This window comes from Amblyomma mixtum, chromosome 5, assembly GCF_055824585.1.
Source record: "Amblyomma mixtum isolate Tamu chromosome 5, ASM5582458v1, whole genome shotgun sequence".
NCBI lineage: Eukaryota > Metazoa > Arthropoda > Arachnida > Ixodida > Ixodidae > Amblyomma > Amblyomma mixtum.
The window spans coordinates 193,285,314-193,300,942 of record NC_143016.1 but is presented as its reverse complement, the minus strand read 5'-3'; the positions used below and the strand labels follow the sequence as shown (position 1 = coordinate 193,300,942).

The 15,629-nt window shown below is 47.6% G+C and overlaps 1 protein-coding gene across 1 annotated transcript in view; it reads right to left on the bottom strand.

Annotated features, from left to right (window-relative positions):
• Positions 1–5,500: 5,500 nt before the first annotated feature.
• The window catches only part of LOC149345302 (uncharacterized), a 116,508-nt gene continuing 106,379 nt past the window's right edge, over positions 5,501–15,629 (bottom strand). The window contains exons 2-3 of the mRNA XM_089546569.1: positions 8,216–8,302; positions 5,501–7,851 (exon numbers count right to left, since the gene is read on the bottom strand). Coding sequence (XP_089402695.1) covers positions 6,484–7,851; positions 8,216–8,302 — 1,455 coding nt within the window. The 3' untranslated portion in view covers positions 5,501–6,483. The remainder of the gene's footprint in view (positions 7,852–8,215; positions 8,303–15,629) is intronic.

Here is a 15,629-nt window from a genome sequence, read left to right as displayed (position 1 = left end):
GTGAACTCACGTTTTGATGTGCTTGAAACCCGTTTGGTTGCTCTTGAGTCGTCTCCATCAAATCAGATGGCTAGCGCCACTGATTCCGACGATTTGCGCTCCATCATTGAAACATTATCTGGAACTGTGGCTCGGCTGGTTGCAAAGAATGATGAACTCGATAACCGCTCACGTCGCAACAACATCATCATACACGGCTTAGACGAAAACCCGGATGAAAATGAGAGTACTTTGCTAGATATGGTTGCACCGATATTCTCCGATAAACTGCAAATTACGCCCCCCCACATTGAGCGATGCCACAGAATCGGTCGAAAGCGGGAAGGGCATCCACGCCCAGTCATTCTCAAGTTGCTGGATTTCCGCGAAAAGTTGTTGGTGATGAAAAATGTCTCGAAACTTAAAGAGTCTGATTATTACATTAGTGAAGATTTTTCCGCAAACGTCCGTGCTATTAGAAAAAGAATTTGGGATGCTTCAGCAGTTTTCCGAAGCCAGGGTTCTGTGGTCAAGCTACGCTATGATCACGCTTTTATTGACAGAGTTCGCTACATTTGGGACGACGTGTCGAATGCTCTTATCAGAGACCCGAGGTTTTCCATTAATCGCATTTGCCGATCATCACCTCGCGATGCCTCTCCTACAGATCAATTTTCTCAGTCACCACGTTCCGCTTCCCCTCGTTGACTGCCACATAATTCCGATTGTAACCTTTCAGTTTTGAACTTAAATGCCAGAAGCATAACTAACAAGTTCGCAGACTTCCTATCTTTAATTACTGCACACTCACCTCATGTAGTTGGCATTACAGAAACTTGGTTGCATGACGACATATTAGACTGCGAATTCACGCCTCCTGGCTACGTTGCGGTTCGCACAGACCGACGTCACACTAAAGGTGGTGGCGTTGCGTTGCTTTTTCGGTCTGATCTCAAGTTTTCAATAATGTCACCGCCAGGTGACGTAGAATCAGTCTGGTGTAAACTTTATCTGGATAAAACGCATGTCATAATAGGCGTATTCTACCGTCCGCCTAGTTCCTCTTTAAATGAAGTTCAATCTCTTATTCAGTATATTAACGAGCAGCATTTCAATGCGGGCAACCTTATTTGCATGGGCGACTTTAATGCCCCCGGCATCCACTGGCCTACCTTAACGCTGGTAAAAGAAACCCCCATAAATAGAGAACTACTTTCCTTTTCTCTTTCATTTGACCTTATTCAGATTACCAATCAACCTACAAGATGCGACGCTCTGTTAGATTTGATTTTCGTTAGTTCTAACATTGTCAGAAAGGGCTACGAATGTGATGTCATTGAAGGAATTTCCGACCATAAGGCCGTTCTTGCCTCCTTAAATTTTTCTATTACTAAACAGAATTACGTTTTTTCCACATTTCCCGATTTTAATCACGCTGATGACGTTTCAGTAATTGACACCCTAGCTGATCGATTTGAAGAATTCGTTGCACTGAGTTCTACATGTGATGTCAACACATTGGTGAGCTATTTTGAATCCTTAGTTACAAAATGTATTCAGTGTTTTATTCCTCAGAAAACAAAGAAGAAAAATACGAAAATTCCCTGGATGACACGAGATATACTTCATCTTACACGGCGTGTACATAGACTTAGGCGTACGAAGCGCTTAGGCAATCAGGCAGCCATGACACGTTTCATCAAAGCGAAAGAAGAGCTTCGATTGAAAATGAACTCCGCTAAGGATTTTTTCTTCCGAGTACAGCTACAGGATCTACTAAAGACTAACCCGCGTAAATTTTGGTCATCTGTTTTTCCACGGGATACGACAGCTACTACAATGAGGGTTAACAATGAATCGACTAACGATCCATTTCATATATCCAATGCATTTAATGAGTACTTCCACTCTGTATTTTCTCGTGACAATAACGTCATCCAACCAGTCACCATTGCTCGTAGTGCCGTGCCAATCAATGATATTAATATCAATGAAGAAGGTGTTCTCAACCTAATTTTGAAACTTGACACTGAGAAATCTGCTGGACCTGTAGGTATCCCGAACTTGTTTTTGGTACGCTACTCATTATGGACCTGTCGCTACCTAGCTGTCATATTTCGCGAGTCTCTTGCTTCCTGTACAGTTCCTTCATCCTGGAAAATGGCCCAAGTCGTCCCTCTATTCAAAAGTGGTGACAAGCAAACTATATCCAATTATAGACCAATCTCTTTAACGTCTCATGCATGTAAAATTTTAGAGCACATTATTTACAAACACATCATGGAATACCTCGAATCACATCATTTATTAACAAATGTTCAGCATGGCTTCAGACGCGGTTTCAGCACTTTGACACAACTTAACGAATTTACTCACGACATTTGCAGTAACCTTGATGCAGGCAATCAGATAGACGCAATATTCATTGATTTTTCGAAGGCATTCGATACAGTGATTCACTCAAAACTTATGTATAAACTTGACATGATCCTCAATAACCCCCGCCTTCTCAATTGGATTTCAAGTTTTCTTTCCAACCGTTCTCAATTTGTGTCCTTCAACCGAACTAATTCTAGGGTAGCAGACGTGCCCTCAGGAGTTCCACAGGGTTCTGTATTGGGCCCATTGCTTTTTTTTATTTTTATAAATGACTTACCTTGTAACATCACCTGTAACCTACGTTTGTATGCTGATGACTGCGTGTTGTATCACAAAATTTCCTGCCTTAATGATCACTTATACCTTCAGAAATCATTTTCAGAATTTAGCTCTTGGTGTGCTACATGGCAAATGACTATTAACATCCGCAAAACCGTTGTTATGACTTTCACTAAGAGAACGACACCTTCCGTGTTTACTTACACAATTAGCAATACCCCCATCCAGAGTGTGAGTCAGTATAAATACCTTGGTCTTATTTTCACACCCAGTATGTCATGGTCCAAACATATAGATTTCATAACCTCAAAGGCACTTAAAAAGTTAGGATACCTCCGTCGCACAATAAAAGCTGCTCCTAGAGATACGAAACTACTGATGTTTAAATCGCTAATCCGTCCACTACTTGAATACGCCTCCCCTGTATGGAACCCGCACAAACAACGCGAAATTAACCAAATCGAGGCAGTGCAGAAGAAAGCCGTTCGCTTCATATGTCACAGGTTTGGTAGAGATTTTTCGCCTTCCACAGCACTTTCATCACTGGGCCTGCAACCACTCTCATCTCGACGAAGGACTGAGTCTTTAAAATTTTTGTATTGCATTATTAACTCTTTCTGCCGGACCTCTGCAAATGATTACCTAATCCCTGCTATACCATCTAAAACTAGAAGTCACCACAGCCTAAACATCACGCCTTATTTTGCCCGCACGGACACTTTTAAATACAGTTTTTTTCCGCGTGCAATCGAATACTGGAATTGTTTACCCGGTTCTACTCGCTCTCTTCCTTTAGAGCTGTTTTTAACGGCTATTGAATAGTTTTTCGTTTTTCTTGTTTTCACTCGTACTGTTTCGGATGTTTGCCATTGTTGTGCTCCATGTTTTCCTACACTGTTGTTCACACCCACCCCTGCAATAGCCCAATAGGGCTGCAGTATGTATAAATAAATAAATAAATAAATTCTTTCAACTCTCTTCTATCTGCACGTGGCAGCGGTGGTGGCTCGGCTTGAGCCAGTTGGCAGGCCCGTGCACTTTCCTTTTCATTCTTCTCTCAGTCGCAACCGCAACCAACCGATCATGGCCAAATCACCATACGCCACTTGCACAGTCGTGAATATTTTACAAGGAAAAGCTATTTAAGGGAGCTATACCACACCCGCTGTTTGGTCCCGTTGCCGGCGCCCTGTCGCCTTGACGTTAGCAGTTCCAAGTGCGAAAGCGAAGGGACGTACGTCGCAGAAAACGAGGCTACTAGCAGCAGCCCTGGCATCGACCAGGCTGGCTTGTCTCCGTATTTGTGCTTCGAGCAACCCCCTTCCCCCGCACGCACTTCCCGTCCTCCCCCGCAGGAGGCAAACGTTTTCGTGCCTTCCTTTATGAGCACTACCCCCTCCTCCCTGCCAAGAACCCCTGAAAGGGCAACTTCGGGTGCAAGAGGCAGCCTCCAAGAGCAGCAGGAAACAGTGCACGTTGCTCTGCGGCTGCAGCTCACTTGCATCGTGTCGCGGACGCCGCTGCCAGCCGGCTTCGAAGAGGGCCTAGAACCTGTTGCTCAGGAGGATGTGAGGAGAGACTCAAGAGGGGCTGACTGCGCTAAGTGCGCCTGTTCGCATTTGCACCAAAATAGAGCAGTTACCACGGCAACGCTGTGCTAGATCTAGCGGTAGTGCTGTAGTGTTGCAGCCGCTCTCTACGCCGGTCTATAAAAGACCCTTGACCGTCATTTAAACTTAAAACAGTGTACTTGGTAGCGTTACTGTCATTGGATTGTAAACATTTTATTCGCCGGAAAGAGCTTGGCAAGAGGTCGCGTAAGTTGTCGAGAGTACATGGCCCTCGACGACTTCGTCAGCCCACTCCACCGCCAAAACTTGCGTTCTGGGGTCAGAGCTAGCCAGCACGATCTCCCACCGCTCGAGAGAAGGAGCTGTAACTAGATCACCCGGAGGTGGCTCTATTTTGCAGTCCTACAGGATGTGATCGTAGGTAGCACGTTGGCCACGTTGGCCACTTTGGGTTGTAAAGATCTGGATAAATGTGCGTGAGGAGTGATGGGGTGCGTATCAATCTCGTCTGTAGACGACGCCACGTAACCTCTTGTTGTTTAGTAAGTCTTTTGTCTGGAGGGGGGAAAATTCTCCTCTCTAGTTTAAAATGATTGGTGAGATCATATGTGATCATGGAGTCCTTCGTGAAATTCAGGGAGCCAGACTCATCCACTGCCCGGTCGACGAAACCTCGGGCTTTATTGTGGGCTGCCTCGTTCCCCGGATTCCCCAAATGGGCTGGGACCCATATCAATTCGGAATAATTTGGTGAGAATTTGGCCGCGTTAAGGATTCTAAGGGAAGTGTTTGTAATTCGCCCTTTAGCGAAATTATTGATACCCATTTTGGAATCGCTGAGGATGATGCTCCCTTTGGGGTGCGCTAGGGCGAAGGCTATAGCCGCATCTTCTGCCGTTTCAGAGGATTTCGTTTTGATTGTTGCTGAGACGATGTGGTCACCATTCTCGTTCACAACCACAATTGCAAAGGCATTGGTATGTTTGTAATCTGCCGCATCTACATAAAGTGTTCCAGCGCATTGTCTGTATTTGTTATGTAAGGCTTTGGCTCTGTCATTCGTCAATCCTCGTCTAGGTTCTTGAAATCCGCGGCTTTTATGCAGACGTCGAACGCAGCGGGAACGCCACCACGAGGACAGCTTTTCGCTGAATGGTTCGTGTCAAGCAAGAGCTTGGCCGATGTTTTACTTCACTTTCTAAATCAGACACGAGCCTGTCGCCAGCATAGGCGGCTTAAGCTTCAGGCAACTGGTGCAGTCTTGAACACAGCTGGAATATATTTTTTTTATTTACAACATCACGAGCATGACACTGCCGCGCAAAGCATCAAAAATCGCGCAGCACTTGCTATAGTTTTAGGTGTTGCGCTATCAGGCATTCGCAATACTGTCGCGAAATCCGCACTCCATTCATGCGGTTTCTGGCAGCTCATGCTTGCCGCAACACCCCACGGAAGTGCTCCGTGGTCAGCGCATCAGGGCGTTAGCAGAGCCTCAGCCGATAGGTAAACGCGCTGTTTGAGTGCCAAACAGGAGCAACGTTAACACAGGCCCCGTCATGCGTCACTGTGGCGCGCATTCCGCGTTTATTTCCTGAGGAAATAGTCCGCCGACGTCGAGCCGTTACGTATATCTTTGGACAGGCTCTCTCGCTTAAGGGTTAGGTGGTAGTGTACGCACATGCTTTAACACAGGCGGCCCCACACCTGTCCATCTTCTGCTCAAACTCGACTACAATAAACCTTCATATTATCGCACGCTTCCGTGAAAGGAAATGCGCCTATTTTATGTAATTTCTCGCGAAACCCTTCATGCGCGAAGTATTCAATGCTGCTCGAGTAATAGAGGACTCTGCTATGTACTAGTGTCTCAAGTATGTCGCCTGTATTGATCCTGAAAACAACAGGGCACGTAAACAAGCCTCAGGTAGAAGTACCCGCAGAGCGCGCTTCGGTGCATATAATGCGGTGCATGTGCGTAAACAAATCATGATAATGAAATCGCAAATAGTTAATTCTGTGGGCTGAGTTTTCAGCAATATGACATCTCACATCCATAGCATGAAATGAATTCAATGGTAGCGAGTGAGATACTTATGAACCTAGCTAGTGCTTCCCATTGCGTTGTATCGAGGTACGTGCGTTAGAAAACCCCTGTCGAAGCGAATGGACAGCGTGAATCTCGCCACCGCAAAGTCAGCATGAATTGTGCTGCTCACGTGGTGTCGAGAAATGAGCACATGTGAGTGGACGAGAGCGATCCGCGCGGAACATTTCAAGCTGCTGGCACTTGTTGCGGCGCGTATAATTGAGGCAGCCGACGGGCGTAGCCCTCCTGCCCAGCATACGCGTACTGCCGTAGGAGGTCAACCTGAAGGTCACGATGCAGCTCGTGCGGGCCGGCGCTTTGGCGTGGCGCCGCCTGCGCCTGCGGGTAGATCCTCTGACCATAGTAGCCCGGAGGAGGGGACGGAGGTAATGGCGGCTGTTGCGGCACTAGTTGCACAGGGCCTCCTCTTTGCGACGTGTCGTGGACAGCCCTGGGCGGTGCTGCAGACAGCAGCGTCTGTTGGAGCGGCGCCGTTACTGGCTCTGGCCGTCCGGTGAGAGGCAGCGAGTTGGCCAGGAAATAGTTGACGGTGAGCCCTGCTGGAAGCCGCTGGGGCACGGGAGGCGGCACCGGCTGCCGGCCGTCAGGACCGTACGGGCTTCCATAAAACAGGGACGGTTCTGCAGGAAAGCCAAGGCTCGCCGGGTGCACGGTGTTGATGGGGAAGATGTTGCCGATGTTGGGCGCATTCTGCTGCTCTGAGAAGAGTCTCGACCCAGGAAGCGGAGCCCTCTGGTTGAGGAGCTGCGGCGGGTACCCGGCTACGCCGCGGTGCGGGTCGTCGGTCGATAACGTCCCGTCCGCTCTAACAAGGGCTACCTGAGCAACCACTTTGCCGTTCACCTCCTTGGGAACGAGAGCCGCGCCCCTTACGCCGTTGTCCCTCGGCCGGGCATACGGAGGAGGAGCGTAAGCCGAGGGGTGCGCGGAGTAAGGTGGACGGTAGTAAGGCGCGGCGTTTCCTAAGTACACCGGCCGACCCAGCTGGTAGATGTTGGGCCTATACTGCCGCAGAGCGGGGTACGCGTCCATCTTCAGAGCTCCGGTCGGTACCAGCGGTGCGTCGAATTTTTCAGCCAAGCTTTTAGAAGGCGGCAGTCTGAGCGAGGAACTGGCTTGCTCCTGGTGGTTTTCCTGGTCTTTATGCACAGCAGTGACTTCCCCATCGGGATCGCCGGCAGCTTTGGCGGCCAGTGTGCGTGGAACAATCGGCGGTGCTGGCGACAGCCTGCGCAAAAGACGAGCGGGCGGCGGCGACACGATGGCGGCGCTCTCCGACTGCGCAGACGCATCCGGTGAAGCGTCGACGACTGCCGACGGCATTGTGCTACCCCTGGTCCCAGGCTCGTTGGTTTGCACCTTGACCCGGAAGCCGAGCTCATCGGCCACGTACTCTACGAGCCGAAGGCGGCCGTCGGCGTCGCGGAAGCCGTAAGCACCCGTCTTGCGGCCCAGCGCGTCGCCAGACTCTCGCTGGAACTGGTCCCACGACAGGCCGTCAATGTTGAACCCAAACTCGTAATTTCCGTGGTCCTGCGAGCAGAGCGATACGGCAGTGTAAGCAGTGAGCTGAATTGTGTATTATCTATAGACGATCATAGCTTCCGCTTTCTCCGAGCAATTTCCCAGCCATGCATGCCCTGCGGTTCAATATTTGTACATATTTTCGATTTTTCTTCGGCCTAGGGATGATTAACTGTTACACAGCCGTATTTTAAGAAAATGTCCACTCTAAGCAGCTATAGAGCGATAGAAGTTCATCAGAGAATGCTCGAATATAGGTTCTGCTTTTCCTCCGTGAGGCCCCAAGACAACGCCCTGTGGTCGACAACAAAACAAATGCGGCGTGCAGCTTGTTGATCAATAGAAGATTTCAGTAGAAAAATGGGGCACTGACATCTTGCTGTCGGTGCAAGATGCTGTTGGCCGACTCCTCCGCCGTAGCCGTAGCCCGGAGCACCAGCAGGTAAAGGATCATCTGCAGCTGCGCAAACAGGAAAAGGAGCCTTCGCGTTAGACAACACACAAAGAGGTCGCCTTGCAGACAATGAAAAGCGAAAAAAAATTTTAAGCGTAAACATATCATATCTCACAGCAACACGCAGCTGCTTGGCTGGACTCGAGACTTCTAATTTCTCTCGAAGTTATAGCAACAGTGAAAACCCTTTGGGACAATATTGTCGTTTACGCGAACTAGCTGGGCGAGCCTTGGAATAGACCTCAGAATCCTGGCGTTCTCCGCCATAAGCTTAAACAACTCGAGAGTCGATCAAACGATGGATTCTTTAAAAGTAATATTCTCGCCGACGTTAATTTGTTCACAGTTACCGCACAAGGGAACAAGAGACAGAAGGCAGCGTTCCTGTCGCTTGTAAGCGGATTTCGTGTCCTTGTTCCCTCTACCGCTGTTTTCCAAATATGTTACGCAGAAAGGAAAGCAGCTTCGTCACGGCCGCTGGAAGGCGCTGTGATAGGAGGCGTTTTTATCTAGCAAGACATGAATGAGGGACAGGAAAACTTGAGGGTGCAAAGCCGGATGAGCTCATCGTAACTGGTCCACGAATACTTCTTGCTACACGAATACCTCAGTAAATTGTAATTGCCTTCTGCCTCGCATTTTGTGGTTACATAACCCTGTATATGTTTCTTCTTTTATGTGCTTTGCATATATGTATGTTTTTTATATGTGTACACTTTGTTTAATTTTGTACTGTACAGCATTTCTCTGTATATACTGCCTGGCGCTGCTCTGTAAACGTCTCCGGAACTAAGTCAAGGCCCAGTCGGTCCTTTTAGCCCGGAGAACGTTCCAGTGTATAACTGTAAAATAAATATGAAATCAATTGAATTGAATTGAACCTAGCATGGTTGCACCAGCGAGAAATACCGCGAAAAGGGAATGCAGCTATGCGCGTAATATAAAACGACCATGTTGGGAGGGAAGCACGCGTATACAGAAAAGATCGAAGCAGCGAAATGGAAGAAAGCAGCAACCAGGAGTACAATTCTTTGCGTGCGCAGGTAAATCGCACTCACGAAGACTTTGCCACGAAGACTTTGTACTCGCCATCAATCGTGGCGGGCAGCACAGACCGCAGCCACACAAGTGCACTTTTCCAATCGACGACTGGGCCACGCTCATGCATTCTTCGGAATCAGGAAGCCTGGCGTCGAACAGCTAACGAGGCGCCTGATTTATGTAACTGAGCCAACCTGGCCAGTCAGTAAATGCATCTTTAGTAGCACTTAAGAACTTCATCGAAAGAGCAGAGATACAGACACGAAGTACGCAGAAATGTTTGATGCTGCGAATCTTATCATACCTGATCCTCCATAAGCGCAAATAAAATTCAGTTCAAATAAAATCAAATGTAGTTTTTCACTCTTTACACGCGCAGATGGAGGGGCTGTAGAAAAATCTGCTCCCGGTAGGCGAGAAAAGTCTACAACCCTATTGTACAGCAGGGAGGAAGCATGTAAAATTATGCAATTTCAAAACAACTAATCCACAGAAAACGCCAATGAAACACTGAGGAACCCAAGAAAGAGCAAATATAATCACAAATAACCGGTGTTTTCAAACACATAGTGGGAAGTCCAGAGTGCGAACAGGACAAGAATTTGAAATTGAACAGACCATATATGAGTGAAAACGAGACACAAGAGTGCATTCCTTTCAATATTCCAACGAGGTTTCTGCATTATTCGTTCCTCACGTCGTCTTCTTAGCCTAATTCTTCTATGGTAAATTACCTTTGTGTGGATGAATTGCAGCTGGCAGGGTCACTTCTGACATTGAGTGGCGAGATTTTAGCTTGCCTGTTTCTAAAGCGAAATAAGGCGCTGCCTAAAGCGTACATTATTCACCACCTTGTCTGGATTATAGAATTCTTGCCACAGGAAAGGGGAACTTCATAAAGGACCTCTTTTTCTCTGAGAAGACGACATTGCCGTTTTACTTCTGACGCGGTCACCCACACCACAACTTTTCTCCACTTTGTTCTTTACTGCGGCTGCACATATACGATCTTTACAGTGCCTCCCTTAAGCTGGAAGGCATATCAGCCAGTTCATATGCAGACCGTGCACGGAAAAAAGGGACAACTGATTCCGAACTTGCACAAGGCAGGGTACAGCGTAAAGGAAGTGACACATTTGTTCTTGCGTCGAGGTCGTCTTTTCTCGCGCTCGTGATCGAAGGTGAACAGAAGCGGACGGGAAGGAAGGCTCTACACTGACTGCATAGATGACCACAAAGGGACACTGACTGTATCTATAGTTTACCGCGTTATAATAAAAAAAGACTATACCTCTAGTCAAACCCGACCCTCGATAATCCATAAAACTTCAAAGAATGAAATAATGGTGTCGCCATTACCGGCCGATTTCGCGAGTGGTTTCTATCCAGATGCCCGGTAGGACGCTAGGCAAACCTGTGAGGTCGCGTATGAGTGAGGAAAACTTAATTCAGCCTCGTAGCCGCCTTAACTGCGTGTCTGTGCGCTTTAACAGCGAGGCCAGAGTCCTAGAGACCTGTGACTAGCACTTAGCGCTACCCTTGGTTCCCATTACCGGTCGTATTGTTCATTTTCTTTCTTAACTCGTTCAGTGTTTGACAAGCGCGCCGCAGATGTGCTGAACCCTGCTCGAGCAAAAGGTATCCGCCTCGCGACTCTGACAATGATCCGGGCATCGCGTGTCCTCACGAATTGTTCGCCTGTCCTGCAGATGCGTTCAGACAGCACTACAATTCAAAACAGGCCCCACGTGAGTGGGCAGTGAACGCTGCACGCCGGGCTGTCCTACTGGGCTGCTGTCACGGTCATAACCTACCGCCCAACTACGTCGCCTGAAGCACAAAGGCCCCTTCTAGTGACCTCCTATTATCCCTGCCCAGAGCCCTCCCATCACTTCCTGACGTCGATCACCCGTGTGAATCGGCCCCTCATTATTTTCTTTTCATTACACTGGCCCGCACCTGCTCATTACGGAGCGTTCATGATCTCAAAAGACAGAGTAAGATCGCCCTTAGTGTCCTATCATCTGTGAACTCCGCACTCACCATTAAAGAGTGCGCAGCTGAGAGCTGATGTCATTTGGAACTTCGGCAACTAAATTTTGCACTTGCTGACGTCACAAGCGCCGAACTGTTTTCTATTTGCGGGGAAAAAATCCCCCATATAAAGTCAAAAGTGTAAAGAAAAAAAGTTGCGTCAGGCGGAACGCAAAACGCGCCGTGTGCTGAGTGATTTCAGTGCACGCTAAAGATCCCCAGGTGGTCGAAACTATTCCGGAGCCCTTCACCACGGCGTCTCTTCCTTTCTTCTTTCACTCCTTCCTTTATCCTTTCGCTTACAGCGCAGTTCGGGTGTTTACCGATATATGTGAGGCAATTCATACCCTATTGAGAAAAAAATTGTTTACATATCTACACTTGCCAAGGTTACCGGATATATTGAGATTCACAAGAAGACGTGACACTAATCACGTAAGGCGAGCCAAATGAAGAAGTACAATAAATATCATTAAGTAACTTACAGGAATTGCTGGTGGCGGTATAAAACAGGATAGCATACCTATTTACAGACGAGTGCAACGGCAATAACTTTACACTGAAAAGACCTGCCAGTTTCGCCTAGAAACCTTTCCTCAAAACCAATTTTCAACCAGTTTTTTTCACCGTCTATGCAGACTTCTTACAAAGCACTACATTTATGAATGGCATGCCATCAAAATGAGGTTCCGTATTTAGCTTAGCTAGTGTTGGGTCCAAAACGTGGCTTCTGCCACGGAATCAGTAGCTGCGCTGCGATGCTCTCCGCTGTAGGCAGAATAAATTATTTCAGTGGGGTATTTTTCACTTATTCAGTGACTTTAACGCAAGTGAAAGTTCGGTGCAAGGCTGGTATAAAAACTTACACAGCAATTCTAGGAGATTTGCTTCGAGCACAGCGGTGCTCTCACAATAAAATCCATGTTTTCGGCTTAACACTACCCAAGCCAAACACGAAATCTTATCTTCCCGGCATGTCCTTGGTGGATGAAGTGGAGTGCTGCCAGCGTTTGCTCCAGGAATATCTATAAAACTGTGTTCTATAACCAGTTTAAGTTGCGCGGCATATCCTTTTTGCCAAAGAGGTTGACATATAAGTCAACCTCTTTCTGTGGTGACCACCACGTGGCAATACCACTGACTCGCGCTTACGGTTGCGAAAGCAACACTCCGTTAGTCACCGAGCCATTTCGCGGAGCCGAGGAATGGCCATACTGCGCATGCGCGAGGAGCAGTGACGTCACACGGCGCACAGCCGGCGCGCCGCCGCTGTCGCTGCGCGTGTGACTCAGAGGTGGCGCCGCCGCGCTCGCCAGTTGCGCATGCGCAGTTGCGGCGCATAGCTATCGTCCGGGGCCGTAGCCGCTGCCGCGCGCTCTCAGTCGCCTCTCTCTCTCTCTTCGTTGCTTTCGCAATCTTCCAGGTTTAACCGGAGCTAAACCACTGCCAATTTTTCCACTCTGCTTTCTTCCCATCTCCAAACCTTGTGGCAGCCCATCAGCTTTCCAGAAGCCACTGCGCTGCCGTCAGTCTAATTTCAGTACCATTTGTTAAGTCTCCGTGTCACCGCTTCATGCTGGCAACATAAGCTATAGTATACTTTCTTCTTGGGAGACGCTGGCAAAGTGCTATTCAGAGCCGGACAGTACCGGCCAAGTAGGCTACGAATGCTCAAAATTGCCTTTCTTCTGTAAGTTAAGACGGGCCCATATAGGAGTTTATTATTCTGCTCGGATGTCTTTAATCTGGTTCATGTTGAGGCTGAATATTATCATATTCGATAGTAGAGGAGTTTATTTTCGAAATGAGCAAAATTCAGAAAAAACGCGGAACTTTTTTACTATAGCAACGAATTGGAAGCTGTTACGTGATATGCATTAATATTCTGGTTGCCTGAGCCGTTCAGTTTCGACAGTTATTCAATGGAAAGACTATGAGAGCGTTTGCAGCCGCGTCTAAACTTCACTCCAATTCGGCATCTGGATTTGGCTTACTTCGAAAAAAAAAAACTCTTTACTTGACAGGTTGTTGGCCGAAGCCATACAATTCAATATTGCAGTTACAGTTTTTGTGGTTAGTACGATTAAATTTATTCACAGCTACTTTTCGTAGCCCATTCCTACCCAAAAAGCTCTCCGCACTTGCATACACTGCTGTAATTTGGTCGTGGGCAAGGCGTATTTTGCTTAGCTTGACAAGGACGGAGTTAGACAATGTGAACGGTTAAGCGCAGTCTGCCAACCGAGGCATTATTCCATTCCAGGGGAAGAAAGCAAAGAAGAGCTTGTAACAGGAAACTTGATAAAAAGCATGAGGGAGAAAGAAAAGACAACCAGAAGCGGACTACACTAATAACAAACATGGCAGAAAAAAATATTAAGCTTTCGAAAAGAGAAGAACACATATACAGCAAATAAGTGTTTGTGAAGCTCGGCTTGGAGTTTTGCAGCGTAACCATATCGACTCTTCCCTACTGATACACATGCGTAACTGGCCATCATGTGAACGTTTTATAATTGTGCCGCATACGAATCTCCCTCCGGCCGAGGCAAACGATGCCTTCCATTCCAGATACCAGTTGGAAAGCCTCGATGACCTCACGCTTCTTGTTGTCTTTTGCCCTTGCCAGGATTATGGTATTTTCGGTGTGCTTTTGTGTTTAACACAGTGATCGGTCAAATTCTGTGGTCCGTGCAGGTAACGACAATTTGTTCTTTGCTCTAAGAGCCGTTCACTAACGCAGCGTACAGACTGCCCCACTTAGGACATACCACATGAAAGAGGTATTTTGTACACAACCCCTGTTCAGCAGGTGACGAAAGGTGAAACATGGAGAGCCCCACACCTCGTTTGCTCAGCTGCTGGCATTACCTAATTAACTTTTTGCAAATACGTTTTAAGTTGTGGGGAGCACAAAGGAAAACCTTGACGCCAGACCTCTGCCCAATTTTTTTCAGGCTGTGGGAGATGCTACGGACGTAAGGTAGGACCCAAAAGCCTTCTTTTCTTGAGTGCTGTTCTTCAGTGATGGCTGACTTTCCTTGGGGAAAGTCAGCCTCACAAGCATCTCACACACTCACATCCACACACACTCACGCACACACACCCACATCTTAGAGCCTCACACACATCTCTCACACAAGTGTCGGCTACAGCAATAAGAAGCTTCGGAGGATAACCGCAGCCATTCAGGCGGCGCATTTGCTATTTCAAGCTTTCGTACATTTTGTGTGGGCATGATTTTGTCAGGGCCTGCTGCACAGAAGACAGTGCTATCTCTCTTTTCACTAGTTTTCTGTGCCCGGAGTCATAAGCAGGGATTCCTTTCTCCCTTCTCGTCTTGTAAAACCAACATATGTGATGGTTGGCAAACATCAAATTGACATCCGAAAACCGGACCTAAGAATCCTGAGAGGCCTCTAAAGTTAATTGGAGCCATTTGCGCACGCGGCAAAAGAGACAAGATAGCTTCCGTTCTAGCTTCCGAGTAGATATCGTAAGGCAAGCAAATCAGGAGGTCTTCAACATACCTGAACGACCTCACGACTCGGAGCTCATTTAGTTTTGAGTGTAGAATTCGGTTACCGCTTTTGCGGTCCTGCCTTACGTTTATGCCATCTCCCACAGGCTGAAAAAATTAGGCAGAGGTTTGTGTTCAAGGTTATCCTTTGTGCTCCCCACAAGTTTAAAGGTATTTGCAAAAAGTCAATGAGCGAAAACAGCAGTTGAGGAAATGTGCTGTGGGGCTCGCCAGGTTCCGCCTTTCGTCACCTGCTCGACAGAAGTTGTGTATAAAAGACCTCTTTCATGTGCCATGTCCTATGTGGGGCAATCTGGACGCTGCCTTAATGAACGGCTCCCAGAGCACAGAAGCAACTGCGTTGCCTGTACAGACCACGAAAATTGGCCAGTCCCTGTCTTAAACACAAATTCGCACCATCGATTGAAAAGACCATAGTCGTGGCAAGAAACGTGAGGTCATCGAGGCTCTCCGAATGATATCTGGCATGAAAGGCGACCACGCAAGTCCCCCATCGGTTGCCCTCACCTGGAAGGAGACTGGCATGCGGCGCACTTATAAAACATTCACTTGATTGCCAATTACACATGTGTATCAGTAGGGAAGAGTTGATATGAACACGGTGAAAAACTCCAAGCCCAGCTTCACATACACTCGTTTGCTGATCATGTGTTCTTTTTTTTAACACTTTCAATATTTTCTTGTTTCATATTTTCTATCGGCCTAGTGCGCTTTCGT